We start from the raw sequence: 15,405 nt of genomic DNA, 5'->3' as shown, positions 1-15,405 counted from the left end.
ATGTTAATAAGCAGGAGTACTTCATTAAAACAAGAGTCTAGTCTGACGCTCTGTATGTGTGTGTGTGTGTGTGTGTGTGCGTGTGTGTGTGTGTGCATGTGCACAAATGTGTGATAGTATGCACGTGGACATGAAAATGCATGAGAGAGAGAGGAAGAGCGAGGGGGGGGGGAGTAAAGCAACAGGGCAACCGAAATGTTCACTTCTGTATTAAACTTTATTTCCTTTATTTTTGTGAGATGAAAAATGATAGAAACGTACAGCTCAGGGACATTTTTGTCTAAGATAGGTCAGTGTTTCTCTTTACATAATAACCATGAAATCAAAATCATAACAGTTTCCATGTGTCTTTGATGAAAGCTTTAAAGAGTGAAAATAAATTATTGTAGCAATACTTATTACATTAAAAATAACAACAATAATAGCAATTAAGCGTTTATAAACACCCCATTTATTTGTGTTCTTTTCCAAAAAAAAAAAGTCCATTATTAAAAACAGGTGAGCATTTTGGTAATGTACATTCCAGCATGTGAGGGGAGCAGTGGTTTATGGGTATTGTTGTTCTCTCTAGGTGTGACCGATTCGTGACAGAGGTGTGTGGCTGCTGTGCTGTTGTTCAGCCGGTCCGTCACTCCCACCATTTAAACAAGTCTGTCTGTTTGTCCGGCACAACTGCGGACAAAAGCCTGGTAATGGAGGGGTCACACGCATTTCAGTATGTGATGAGATGGTCAGAGGATGAACACGGGTGTTCTTTTAGGACCTCTCATGAGTCTCAAGCAGAGGTGGGTACCAAAAGTGACTTAGTCGAATTAAGCAAAAAAGAACAACGAGGCTCCATACACTCCATTGCCGCGTTGCTTCTCTCCTCTCAATTTTGGCTCTCAACAAGAGTTCGGTACAAGGCTGCTCCTCTCTCCGTCTGTCTCTGTCAGGCAGTAAGGTCAGGCCAAAACACAGCCATGTAACTTTAATGTCCAACCGAGTGTCCATCATCCTTACCCACTAAACGTGAAGTGACCCTTCACTTCAGCTATTGCCACGGTTTGGAGACCACAAAGAGTTAATGGCAATGAGGCGACGTGGTGATGGTGGTGTTCGGATTCTGGACTCAACTTCAGTGGGGCTCAGCCCAAACTGGTGAACGGTTGGAGTGGTGAGGATGACCGAAGGAGGGATGAATGGGCGTGGGAGTCGGCAGCATGTGTCCCGAGTGGCTGAAGGGGGGCAGGTGACCCATGTGGGTCATGTGACTGGTCAGGCCTGGTGCGCCGCCGAAGGGAGAGGCCTTGTCATGCATGCACTTGGAGAAGTCCTCAAAGCCGTCCCCTACCCGTTTGCTTCTCTTGGACTTGCTCGACATCTTGCGATTGCGTGTTTGGATGCCTTCTTTCTTCATGGTGAGGGGTCTGTTGACCTGTAAGGAGAAACATTTTAGCCAGAGAAAAGACAAGACAATGCCTGGATTTGACATCACTTATTAGAGATGACGAGTTAATGTAATCAAAGCCCCTTTTCCTCTTGTATTTATTTTCAGTGAAAGACGAAACTCAGAATGTGGAAACTATTGATACATATCAGCCTTGGAAAGGTCCATTAGATTTATACACACTTCCGCAGTAAAAGCTACCATCACACATGATGCTTTTCCGCCGGTGTAAAAAAAAATGAAATTGACACTTTTTTTACAAGCTATGCCCCCCCCCCTTTTTTTTTATTGTCAGATCTTAAAAACAAACACGATCCTCGATCGTGTATTTGAATACATGGCGACGGAAGCCACGCTGAGTGGCGCTGAAAAGAGACAAATTCGCATCATTGTAAGTGACGCCGTTCTACACTGAATGACAGTCCCACCCTCCGGGCCTCCCCGGGGAGTGACGCCCCCCATTGAAACAACGATGAATTAGTAAAAAGAGAATAAACGACCGGTGGGTTCTGCTTGACAGGGTAAAGCAGGGTTTGCAGCCATAGACTCCCCCCCACCCCACCCACCCACCACCAGCAACTAAATCGATACAAGCTGTCCGCCCACTTTGACCAGTTCACCCGCAGTGGAGTGTGAAGTGTTGTAGTTGTTGTTGTGTGTGTGTGTGTGTGTGTGTGTTTGTTTTTTCTTCCCACGTCCACTTACGTTGTGCAGTTTGTAGTAAAGGCCGCAGGCGTTGCAGACGGGGTCGCCGTTGCCGTTGCGCCTCCATAGGGTGGTGGTTGTAGTCTGGCAGTTAGCGCAGCAGGTGCCGGCACGTCTCGCCGCGGACTGAAGAGGAGGAGAAATACATAATGAATGAAGCTCATTCAAATGCTTATTTCGATCGCACTAAAGGTCAGCGCGGACAGTGAACATGACACAAATACGTTTCTTGATACTGAGTGCCATGACCACTTTAGTCGTGTTTAGCAGGCATTAAGACGTCTGATAAATTCTAGTTTTGAAGCGAAACGCGCCGCCGCCATTCCTCCCGCTGGTTACGGGCTGCGCACGCGCGCGCCGCGCGGGCGGTAATCTAAAAGCCCCGGCGCGGGGATCAGTCGCGAAGTTGTTCAAAAGAGTTAATAGGATTTTTGTCATAGTGTGATTCCTTTTAAAGTTTGGACCACATAATAATCTGGAAAAGAGCATCAAAGCAAGCGTCAGTGAGACTGAGAAAATCAGTTAACGTCTCTATTGAATTAATCGCACATATAGCCCCATTGACATTCAGACCTTATACTTCCATGATCAAATTTTCCAATTTGCACGATAGAGTATCGGTACTTTTTTTTCTTCTATAGAAAGCTTTGTTTCAGTCCACCACGCCTAAGACCACCAATATCGTATGGCTACTTAATGAATTGGAAAATAAATATACTGATTTAAAGAGATGCCGCATTATTTTATTTTTTTTACACATAAATAGCCCCGAATGCAAACTCCGATGCAGGCTCGCTGTCCCGGGCAGGGCGTCTATATAAAAACCATGCTATCCCGTCTGGCAATGGGCTTTTGTGTCCATTACGGATCAATTCTTCACACATAATAAGAAACATTAGCTTTACATGCAATCACCCCGAGGCCCTAAAAGCAATGTGAGCAGCATCCAGCTTTTCTTTTAACTAATTTCAGGTGCACCGTTTTGACCTCGAAAAGAACAGCAGCAGCAGCAGCAGCCCTGGCAATTATTGCGCAATTTTAGAGCGCGATAGAAAATGAGAGAAGAAGAAGAAAAAATAGCCAACGTTGCACCTCGACGCATTTAAGAGTCGTGCCGATACCCATCGAGCATGACAAACAAGAGAGGAACATAAATCCATTTATTTTCCAATCCCTGCCACGGACATGCCCGCCCCTCACGTTCCTTCTCTTCACACATAACTGGCTCCTACAGTGTTGTGATAATCGCTTTACAGTATATGTCAAAGTCTGGCCTGGCGGGGCCATAGAAAATGCAGCAGGGTTTGCTGAAGGCGGAAACACCCGGGAGCCTGGCTTCCTTATCTGGTCCGGGCAGATATCCGGATAGGAAACAACTGGATGCCCTTTGAACAGAACTCCGAAAACACTTGAGGTGAACATGCAGAGCTGCGGCCACGGGCAGACTCATGGAAAATGTAATGGGCTTTTTAACGTGGGGGAGGGGAGGGGAGGGGAGGGGAGGGGGGCGACACAGAGGTGAGCCGGTGGCTAAGAAAATGCAAAAGGTCTCCATACTCATTGAACGTCCGTCCTCCATTCATTTGCCATGGCAATCTACTGTCCCGTCACGCGAGTGGATCAGATGAAAATGAACAGCCACGACAACGTGCTCATCTACATGCTTTCACAGCAACAATGGCCCGTGAATTAGACTGGACAATTAGGAACTCGTCAAATCTAGTAAAACCGCTTTGTTTCCAGTGATAACAATGTTGTTGTTTTTTAAAACATATTTATTAGCCTATACTATCATGGATGACACCCTGACTCAGGCCTACACAAGTCTCAGCACATGATGTTTAATTAAGAATGAGCACCAACAGAATAGTTGCATTTTTTTCAAATATATCATCGTTATCAGTTGTGAGCATCGCCTCTCTGCATGACGGCATCATACCAGCTAACATAGGGGCTGGTCTTTGTTGTTTATTGCAAAAAGAGCAAACAAATTCTGGGAGGGGAAAAAAAAACACCTTTAAAGGCAAAAAATAATAACTCAGAATGCAATGGTTTGTGTTATCCGTTCTGAGATTATTAGTATTATTACTATATAACGTTGCCTGCCCAAATTATTAATAAACCATCCAGAACACAATAGACGCTTGTGTGAAGGAAAAATATATGGGGATCGTAAGACAGATCAAGAGCAGCGTCAGAAAATGTGCAGCCTTTCGACGAGGCCGGTGCTATAAACCCCATAAAGTGATGCTGCGGTGCATCCTGCACAAGAGTATTGCATGCCGTCTCTCGTTCGCCCAGGCATGGTGTTAACTAAGGCAGCATGGGCAGTGGTATCAGTAACAGTATCAGAAGTACCAGCAATAATGATAACAGGAACAATGGCAATAGTAGCAGTATTGTAACAGGCAGTGCAGGGGGATCAACGGGGGGGTGAGGGGGACAAACAATTCCAGGAAGATCATAGGGAAAATATAACTTTCCTGGAATTGTGCTGCCGCCATCTGCTTTGTGCTCATATTCAGGTGCCTTGCCTCAAAGTGCAAAGCGACGGAGGGAGAAAAAGAACTCACCAGTCTGCGCTTGGGCTTAATTAGGGGTCGGTTCTGGCCGTTCATCTTGTGGTACAGTCCACAGGCGTTGCATAAATAGTGGCCAGTACCATCCCTCCGCCACAGGGGTGTCGAAGTGGCACCGCAGTTGACACATTCACGGCCCTCTGCATACAATTCAAGTGGGGGGGAAGACAAAGGGATATTTATATAATTAAAAAATTCAATCACCATTAAAGAGCAATATAGTTTCCACGCAGGCGTATGAGCTATGCCGGCTGACTGAATGAACTGAGCCCCCCTGCCCCCCCCCTCCCCGTAATACAAAGTCAAAACTTTTCTCTGCCCAAAACGAATAGTGACAGTGAACGTCCATGTCAGAGTGCAGGTGTACCAAGTTTATAAAAGGCCAGTCGTGTGCACAGCTCAGTGGTACGACTGGACCGTCACGGACATGGACACCTCCATGTAAACCGATCTGGAGCGGGCAGGCCAGACACAGCCAGAACACGTCCAGAGGTGTCCAACGACATGAACGCTACACGCCATCAAATTAGGCCTACATTATTCACCAGCCCAGTGGGCACCCAGGAGAGGAAAGCCAAGTGTGATGGTGGTATTAAATGGGTCGGACGACGCACCAGTCTCTTAGAAAATAAAAAAACAAAATCAAGTTCTACAGTTGATGTGGATGATACTAAAAGAGCATTCATATTGACACCATTGTTTTCACCATTTTTATTTCATTCTAAAAACAGCAGCCGCCAAATTCACGAGTATGGTTTGCGAGCTTTGACCAGGCTTGCATGGCTCCTTCTCTGTATATGCAGGACTTTCAGGCCATTTCAACCATTGTCCCAGAAGCTGCATGAGAAAGCAACAGGCATGCATATTGGCTCTCCTCTCCCAAGCAGGTTTGACTGACTTTAAATGGCCTGTTGCTTAACCGGCCAATTCATTTAACTCATGTACTCGCCCTCTCTCCCTCTCTCTCTCTCTCTCTCTCTCTCTCTCTCTCTCTCTCTCTCTCTCTCGCTCTCCCTAGAGCATCATCTCATTATTCCTATTATAATGTCAGTGACACCCACAGTCCCACCCTAGACTCTACAATGGAATCTGGCCTGAACAATGGCTACACTCCTTTTGAAGTGCATGCTGAGTTTGTCACAGTTCCCCTTTACCTCCACCCCCTCACCCATCTTCTCAACATTTGGCATGTCCAGCAGTGTGGAGATATAGCCACGCCAACACAACATCATTATCACGCTAAATGAGCATCGGCAATGTTGGGCTTATCGTGCAATTCTTGACGCTGACACGGGAGAGAATAGGACATTGAAGTGTCTTATCCACAGAGTAGAATAGGGGGTTTGGTTGGGGGGGGGGCTCACCTAGAAACTACATTCTGTCAGGTATGTGTGCTGATAGCTAAAATGCCGAGACTGGCATTTTATACAACAATCCATCGCCATTAGTGGCGGTGAACTGTGACTCTGACAGACGGGAGTCTGTTGCGACGATCGTGGATGATGTGTTTACGTTACCATTCGGTCAACCTTTTACATACCGTTTCTCTGTCACAATAGGCATACCAGTCACATTATCATGCGACTGGCACAGCATTGCCTCTGGGTATTTTAGGGTGCTTTTGGGAGGACACTGGGAGCAATTCTTGGGAGCAAATTTAAACAAAATTGGGCCTATTTTTCTCTTCTTCTTTTTTTTCTCTCCAAGCCTTTCGTTTTCATTTGCCACATCTGTGTGTTTGTTCACTGATAGAGTACAGAGTTGTTGTTTGTTGGTCTGAGAAAGCCAGCACTAACACCAGTCAAAATGCTATTTTTCAAATAAGGTGATACCTCTGATGGGGGGGGCCAAAATAATTATTTGCATCGTCACCGTAAAAAAACACATTGTTCCATAAAACCGTAAATGCCAGGCAGAACAACTGGCTTTAAGGCTTTCTCCCCAGACTGGGTTCCCAGTGTACTACAGCAGGCCAAGGCCATGCTTAAGAACACAAACAGCGGGGCTCTGTCGCCTAGGACGGCGCGTCCCGACGGTGCTTTGTTAGTACTGGAAGAGAGAGAGAGAGAGAGCAATGGGCGCGCGAGGGGGGGGGGCGAGGAGGGGTCGTGATTTGTTCATTTGGAGGTATACAGGATATGGCAGGAGCCAGAGCGTCGTGACTCCTGCATTTTTTAGGCGTAATAAAGAAAACAAGCCACGCTGAGAGCACATGAACATCGCACAAAAAAAAATCCTCATCCCCTGGTTGTCATATGGGCTCACGAGTATAGGCTATTTGAATGTAGGCCGATATAATATGCAAGAAAAAGGCGATATTAGATTAGGTTAGTTGGGGTTTTTCTAATTTCTTGATGAGCAGAAGAAAGTATTAGGGTGTACTGTCTGATTGGTACGCCATCCTCGTGTAGGTACAGAAACACGTTCATATGGTCAAATTTCAAGTGTTTACGGCAGGAAACGGTTGACTCGAGTCAGTCTGATGAGCTCCGTGTGAAATTCCTCAGTGGCCCTTCTAAGTGGATGGCATTACAAGTGGGGACGAGTTAAGATGGCAGAAAGATTTAAAAAAGAAAAAAGAAAAAAAAGTCGACGGAACAATTTTGGAGACGCACCGATAAGTAAAATAACCCCAATGTGGAAATACATATCTGGATCAAAGCACTAAAATTAAGATTTAGGTTACCTATCTGCCTGTGTTGCGCAATTTCCAAACGCTGCCATTCGATAGGAAGTTTTCTCTGCGTAAAATCCCAGAATAAAACAATCGGACGAGCTCTGTTTATATGCGAGGCTTTTTATTTCTAGGGAGGACCCCTATGTTGTCACACTGGCCCCGGAGAGCAGACATAAAACTCACCTGAGCACGACCGGGCCTTGCTCTTGCATTTGGGCGTGAAGCTGGAGCTGGATAGCAGGCTCCCGGGATGAAAGAGGCTCCCGCCGTAGTCGTGGGGAGTCGGCAGAGGGTAGGCCGGGTACGTCGGGATGGGGTGATGCGTGGCCGGCGTCTGCGCGTTCATGGAGGCGAGGCTGCTGCGGAGCGGACTGCAACTCTCCATTTTCATGCTGTCCGTCAGCGGCACCTGGTACTTGACGGACTCCTTCTCGTCCATTCTCGTCGAGGTGGAGGTCGGCGAGGTGGGGCCCGGGTCCGGAGACACGTCCTTGGGAGGCGTTGGGGGGAAGCTGTAGAGGTGCGGGCTGGCGTGGGACGCCGGGGTGAGAGAGGACACCGGGGCCGTGCCGGAGCTGCTGTTGCACGGGTAGCCGGAGCTGGCCGCATGCAGGCCGGGTTTGCCAAAGTGGCTCACCGCCCACGCGTTATGGTGGTGAGCCGCGGTGAGAGCCGCCTTCCCAGGGTCCAGCCAGGGAATACCGGGGCTGTGAATAAGGTGTGGTCGACAGACCTGATTCCCTGTTAGGCGAGCTGGGGAACAAAAACAAAAACGAAAAGAAAGAGAAAACAGAATCACGAGTTTAGCCCAGATTTGTACTTTTTTTTCTTCCTCAAAAACTAAGCCTATTGTAGTTCAGCCCCACCTGTTGAACGTCCCAAACTTGTCAAGTCCGTCATCTAATTTACCAGATGTTGATAAAATGTTGTTGTTGTTTTTCTTTGTAAAGTTAACGTTTTGTTTTTTGGGTTAAATTGTTCGGCCTAAAAAGAAAAACGTCATCACAAAAGAAGGCCAGTAGGTCTAGGCTAAATTTCGCCTACGTATAAAAAAAGAGATTATAATCTAGTAAAGGAAAACACCGAGATCGACAACAAGGCGATGCGACTCGCCCCAAACTCCTCTCAACGGTTGCAGCTCCCAAACTAGGGGTTGTTATTTGTAAATTTGCGGTTTTTATTTTATATCCGGGAAGTGCCTTTCTCCAGAAACCCCTGCCCCAACAGAGAGGGGTTAAGTGACATACTTCCCTTTCCTCTTGCTGTCATTTGCAAGATATTCCTTTTTATGGTCCTCTATGCCCATCGACCGTCAAGCTAAGAAACTCTTGACAATTAGACAAATATATATATATATATATATATATATATATATATATATATATATTAAAAAATTGCACTACAGAACATGCATATATTTCAGGTGCCCACCTGAAATGCACGCACACACACACACACACAAACGTGCGGGCGCGCGCACACACACACACAAGCGAGAGAATAACTCCCATAATTAATGTTTTAGTGGCCATTTACAATTTCTGAAAAATTAATAAGCATGCAAATGTAGCGGCTTCTCATCGTCAGCAGTCATTTTTTTCTTCTTCTGAAGACATGCAGAATTACAAGGCCGTCGTGCGCATCTTACCGTGTGCTTGGCTGTACGTCACCCGCGCCCGGGAGTTAGTGTAGTAAGGGTTCCCTTGAGAGTCCAAGTGGTTCAAAAACATGTCAACTTCGTCCTGGGGCAAAAGCGGCGCCATGGGCTCCATGTAGTTGTGACTCAGACTGTGGTGATGTGAATCCGGGTGCTGGCTGTTGAGCACCGCGTGGTGATGCGCCATCCACCGAGACTGATCGGCCGCCGCCACCTCCATGGTTGAATGGCCGTCTCTTCCCGCTGAAGACGCTATAAGCTATGTATGTGCTGGGCTCGCGCACTACGCTATACTTATCTCCGGCTAGAGTTCGGCTCTGTGGCGATCCAACCCACAAGTCGTTTTAGTTCCGCTCTCGTCAGTGTTTGGGCTATTTGCTTCAGACATACAATCCTTTAATTCAGCCAGCCTCCTCCTTTCTCGTTGGTCTATACCTGCGAAGGGGAGACACACACACACACGCACGCACACGCACACGCACGCACACACACATACAGACAAAACAGTCAGAAAACACCGTAGCAGCTGCAGTCGTCTGTGGCCTCCACACTCGGATTAAAAAAAAACCCTGTTTATTCACTGTTGTTACCCACACGAGAACCTATACCCCGCTTTCTTGGCTGTCGTAATAATTAAGCGCTTCGACACTAAAACCCCCTTTACTACTTGGTCTCGAACTGTGAGCAAAGCAATTTCAATGCGACGCCCCTCGACAGTTCGTGCGGGAGAAGTGTGAGTGTGAGTGTGTGTGTGTGAGTGTGTGTGTGTGTGTGTGTGTGTGTGCGTGTGTGTGTCCGCTTGATACCTGTTGATGTTGTTTCGGTCATCCGCTGCGATCAGCTGACTGCAAATGAAAGTCGGGTCTCCTCCAGAAACCTCCTGATCTGCGCGGCACCGAGGCACACGCTCATTAATGAGATGTGGCTTGTACACTGATGCGACTGGCGCCAGTAAATTCCCATATCAAGCGAGCCGGGGCGGGGCCGCAGTCAAACTGTGACCCCCCTCCCCGTTAACCAATCACAGATCAGCCCCGACACAATTGGTTCCTACGTCCCCCTGCTCTTTTCCCCAATTTCCATTCAAAATAGTGATTCCATGTATCGAGAGAGAGAGAGAGAGAGGGGGGGCGATTAAAGAAAGGACTTATCAATCAGGGATGAAATTTATCGGGGGTCTTTTCTCGTGAATGATGTCTTTCTTTCTTTTTTTTTAACGCTCAATTAAAACGGTACAGTCGACAAGGAGGAGCGCGGGCTCTTCTGTCGCCATGACTTTGAATGAACAGCGTGCTTTTTTACCTGTTCACGATTTACTTCGCAGAAGATTCCCGGACTCACATATGCCGCACTACACAGTAGGAGCCATTTGCACAAGTCGTGTTTGAATTTTTGCATCTTCAAAAAAAAAAAAAATTTTTTTAAAGCGACGCCATCCGCTGATAGTACACAGGAGTCGTGATTGTTGGTTTTCACATGCAGCTGTTATGCAAATACACGCCGTTGTCGGGCACCCCCAACACCAACAGAGGAGGGGTCGCTTTATGACCCCTTAATTACCCCCATTGTTGTAAGCGCCTAATTGTCTTTAATTAGTAGCCGTACATTCCTCCTGTGAAAACAGTGTGGTGTGGGGGGGGTTCTTTCTTTCTGGGAGACAGACTGATCAAACACAGTTTGCATACTAATGGCGCCTTTTTTCCACAAGCCCTTCTCAGTGCCTTGCCAGCCGATGACATGGTCGCGCCACAGCTAATGTCTCACTAAATAGTATTATTGTTCAAATGCTTTGGGAATTATGGCGTTGGTGATGTGATCTTATAGACCATGTGAATGCAACGAAAACGATAGTGAATAACTTTAATTGTTGCGCAGAAGCTAATAGTGCGCTACTGTATTCAGCCCCAGTTCACCCCTATCCTATCATGTTGTATGTATGTATGTATGTATGTATGTATGTATGTATGTATGTATGTATGTATGTATGTATGTATGTGTATATGGTTGGATGGATCGATGGATGTGTGTGTATGTATGTATATATGTATGTACGTACGAATGTGTGCACGCGCGTTTGTGATTGACAGGGTATAATTGGAGCCTAGACTGGCCGCCACTCTGACGCCGGGGCCTGACGTCATAGGGGGGGGTGTATCAGAGAGTGAATCGTCTATTATTTTTAGATCTCTAAAGATAGAAGAATAGTAAGATCCTTTCCATAGGGATGGGCCTAAAGGGATCCAGCCATGGTGATTTATTTGATATTACCTGCCGTGTAAATGCACGTGTGTCTACGCGCTCGTGTGTCAGTCACCGGTCATTAAATCATTGGCATGTTGCCGGAGGCGGTGACTTGATGAACTCAGCTCTTTAAGCTTGTCAACCCCTAAAATCAACAAATTAGTGCATGAGGGACTGCGCGGGGGTCTGGCTACCTACCTGAATAACTGGCATTCCGTCTAAAGGTAACGTCAGAAATGTCAGGAGGTGGAGCGAGGACACGGTGAGATTAATGAAAGGTAACAGCCGATGTTTGCATGGTCATCTCTACCTCTTTGGTGGACAAATGGATATTGGGTCGCATGACGTATCGAGCTATCAACAGAACTTTATCTGCAAAATAATACTTAACTCATATGTTGCCTCAATGCAGGCAGCAGAGAGTCCCTCTGTTTGAGTTTCATCCTTGCGCAAACTGTAGTGAACATACACAGCGATCACCCCACGACCTCTAGGTAAGGAGAACTCAAACCTCCGGCAAAAGTAACATGACATTCTTGCGTATACTACCAAACGTCACCTCCAGCCCCATATGCCGGTGTTGTGTTTTGGCTCTGCTGACTCCCAGGGCTTGGACAGTGGGTCAGTCTTTGAGCTAGCGGCTGCAGCATGCCCATTGTTGTTTGCATGTTTGCCAAATGGATTACTCAGCAGGATTTAGCCCAGTGTAATTTATACCTTCATTAATCCCATTTGTATCTGTGCAGGAACAAAAGACGAGGGGATGAAGGTGGGGTGTAAATGGTGGGTTACACTGGGAGGGGAGGGGGGGCTTTTCTTTTTCTATGTATCTTTCTCAAGGACATGGAGGTATTGTCTCACTTAGGGATGCTATCCACGAGGAACACCAGCCCCCTCGCCATATCTCATAGCAAGAATTGTGCACAACGACTGTATCATAGCCGCCGCTGCTAATGAACAACAAGATTATCATTCCAGTTCATGCTGATATTAAATTGGATTGGCTTTATCTACCTGTTTGTTCCCATTGGGCACAGTCATCTATCACTAGCCAAAGCTCTGTGTGTGTGTGTGTGAAAGGAGAGAAAGAGAGAGAGAGAGAGAGAGAGAGAGAGAGAGAGAGAGAGAGAGAGAGAGAGAGAGAGAGAGAGAGAGAGAGAGAGAGAGAGAGAGAGAGAGAGAGAGAGAGAGAGCACAGAACCACAGTGGTCGCTGTGAAGATAAGCAGTGCCAGAGAGAAGAGAAGGACACAGACCAGCTGAAGCATTATTGTCCTCTACTCGCGGCTAATTAGATATAGCCAGGGCACTGGAGGCTACATACACACTATCATTAAAGCATCGGGGACCAGAGCAGGGGCATAGCTGCAGCTGGACGAGGACCGAAATATTCATTCCCATTTAGAGTAGGAGGAGGATACACCACCATGTCTTCTGCAAGGAGAGGACACGTACGTGCGCGCGCACACACACACACACACACACACGTAGACACACAACTCTCGCCCTCACGCGCGCGCACTCCTTCACGAGCGCAGCCCTTCGTGCACTCGCTCTGCTTATACGCTATACAGCTGAAACGCCGGTGTGACAGCCCGGTGAGAAGGTGGCAGATGTGCATGCTCATGGAGACACAGAAGCCCGCTGCGGTCTCCGCTGCGCCATGTGATCGCTTTCAGCTGATGAAAGAGGAGCATCAACTCATAACGCGTTTTTGAGCATAACAGTCGGATGCTTTGTCGGCACTGATATCATGCTGATGGTGATACTGCAATCTGTTCCGTGTTTGAGAAGACATATATGTGTGTGTGTGTGTGTGTGTGTGTGTGTGTGTGTGTGTGTGTGTGTGTGTGTGTGTGTGTGTTCTCCAGGTGATAGAGCACCTTGTGGCGATGCAGCACTAGTCTGTCTGTGAAATGTTAATATCACCGCCTTCATTTACATGATCGCTATGAATTATTATTAATATCAACGCGAATGTCACGCTGATGCAACGCTACACAAGCGTCTGCTACGCGAATCCCCCCTCGTCGCTTTTCTCCGGCTTGCTTTTCCACTGTTGTATTATCCGGAATGACATCTGTCAGAAAAAATACTTACATCAAGTCCGATACGTAGTAATTATTACTTTTTTTAATGGTCGTCTTGGAGTATGGCGCGTCATAGGAGACATGCGTAAAACAGGGCACCAGTTTCCATAAGTGGATGTGATATTTTGTTTTCCACACTAGAGGACCGCGAGGCTCTTCAGCCAGAGATCCCACCTATATTCACGTGAACTGTTGACAAATGATGTGAGGGTGAACGAGGACTCGCTCCAAGTGGCAAAGTAAAACCAAAAGCACCGTCCAGTCCTGGAAAGTGACCATGCGACACGACAGGGGTGTTTTCTTTAACGAAAACGGTGTTTGGGGAACCAACAGAGTCCCAGACTACTCTCGGAATAGACTCAATCTGATTTTACTGTTGGCCATTTTACCACAAATTGTGCGAAATACTGCATGTTTTTTTATTGTTATTTATTTATTTACATATGCTGTAGGCCGAGTGAACAGAATCGACTTACCCAGTAATGCAATAGTCTGTCGGTGGGGCTAAATCTGCCAAGTGGCTGAGAAAGTGAGTCCATCAGCTTTAGCCTCCCTCGCGTCCTGTTTCGGGCAGCTCGGTGGGTCCAAACGTGCTGCAAAAATGATGGGAAAGGTGTCCACGTCCGTCCGTCAGTCAGTCAGTCAGTCTCTGTGGATGTTAACAGGAGGACATATCGAGGCGACTGTATAAATGCGTTTCGGTTGCTCCTGCAGAAAAAAAGAAAAAAAAGAAAAAAGCTCAGTCAGACTTTTCAGGTGAAAGGGTGCCGTTTTTTGTCCCCTGCTCCCTCTCCTTTCGTCCTCGCGCTATCTTTACCCCCCTGAACACTATGGAGGGGAGAAAACTTCTTCACTGGGGAGCCTGCAGCCCCGGAGCAACGTAACGTCACGTCAGCCAGCCAGACTTCCGGACTGGGCACGGACTGGCATCGGAGAGGAGACAACATACAAATTAAGCTGTTTGCTGTTTGCTAAGAGCGTCTCACTAAAGGTGACATTTAGCAAGTGGGCGTGGCATGGCCGCGCGATAACCGGAACGGGATCCTGATTATTTTTCTTTTTTCTTTTCTTTTTTTTCTTTTTTTACTGAAGAAGAACTGGATAACGACACGCTTATAATGTAGAGCGTGTATGTGTATCTGCTCCGCGTGCACGATCTCTCTCATTTTTGTTCTCCTTCAGACGCACGGCTCTTAATTAGCCAACCCACCTACCCACCTACCTACCCCCCCCGGTCAATTTTGTAAAAATGTGTGGAGAGGAAGACAAAACAAAAAAATAAATACGGTTCCCTTATTGACCCCTCCCTCCCTCCTCCCATTTATGCCCCCCCTCTCTCTATATCCCACACATTTAAAAAAAAACTTTTTAAAACATGCAAAGCTCCCAAATCTCCTGCACACGACCTGGGCTCGCACGCGGCGCTGAAGCCAGGCAGGTGCAGGGACCACTGCATGGGCCCGTGCCCCCCCGCTCCACAGCACACACACACACACACACACACACACACACACACACACACACACACACACACACACACACACACACACACACACACACACACACACACAATGGAGGCAGCAGAGAGCACGGCTTTAGGAGAGAGAAAAGAAAGAAAATGTGAACTTTGTCTGGATTAATTGCATTGATTTCAATGTTCAAAAATCACCAACGACCTTGCATCATCTGCAGGGGCACTTGGGGGAGGGGGGGGGTCCGTGGGAAGTCAAAGGGCCATAGAAGTGATCAGGCATTTGTATTTTCTTTTATCGACCAGCATCAGTGTGAACGAAGCACAGACCATAAATAAACATTCGACAAGTCAGTGCTTCACACCAACACACACACTGTTTATTATTGCCTTTTCTTTTCCACTTTTTGATCCAATAACCAAAATTCAAACACTTTGTCTCCAAACATGGCAATTTTTTTTTACTTTTGATGCTTTAGAAAGAAAATAGATGAGATGATCCAAATAATCATTTGTTCTCAAAAAAAATCTTGCTTTTCAGATCAAGTTAATGATGC

General features: G+C 46.8%; 1 protein-coding gene across 3 annotated transcripts; it reads right to left on the bottom strand.

Annotated features, from left to right (window-relative positions):
- Positions 1-203: 203 nt before the first annotated feature.
- gata2a (GATA binding protein 2a) lies at positions 204-9,966 on the bottom strand. 3 transcript variants are annotated; one of them, XM_056274039.1, is made up of 6 exons: positions 9,854-9,966; positions 9,039-9,482; positions 7,574-8,143; positions 4,708-4,853; positions 2,135-2,260; positions 204-1,417 (listed from the first exon to the last, which is right to left on the bottom strand). In XM_056274039.1, the coding sequence occupies exons 2-6, from the start codon at positions 9,265-9,267 to the stop codon at positions 1,118-1,120; spliced, it is 1,371 nt and encodes a 456-aa protein (XP_056130014.1). In that variant the 5' UTR covers positions 9,268-9,482; positions 9,854-9,966; the 3' UTR covers positions 204-1,117. The 3 variants fall into 3 exon arrangements, with proteins under 3 accessions (XP_056130014.1, XP_056130013.1, XP_056130015.1); XM_056274038.1 differs by having other exon boundaries at positions 4,708-4,866; positions 7,575-8,143; XM_056274040.1 differs by lacking the exons at positions 9,039-9,482; positions 9,854-9,966 and adding an exon at positions 8,257-8,586 and having other exon boundaries at positions 4,708-4,866; positions 7,575-8,143.
- Positions 9,967-15,405: the final 5,439 nt, after the last annotated feature.

This window comes from Lampris incognitus, chromosome 2 (assembly GCF_029633865.1).
Source record: "Lampris incognitus isolate fLamInc1 chromosome 2, fLamInc1.hap2, whole genome shotgun sequence".
In the NCBI taxonomy this organism is placed as follows: domain Eukaryota; kingdom Metazoa; phylum Chordata; class Actinopteri; order Lampriformes; family Lampridae; genus Lampris; species Lampris incognitus.
Note: the sequence above shows the minus strand (reverse complement) of the source record. Positions and strands in the feature narration are given on the sequence as shown.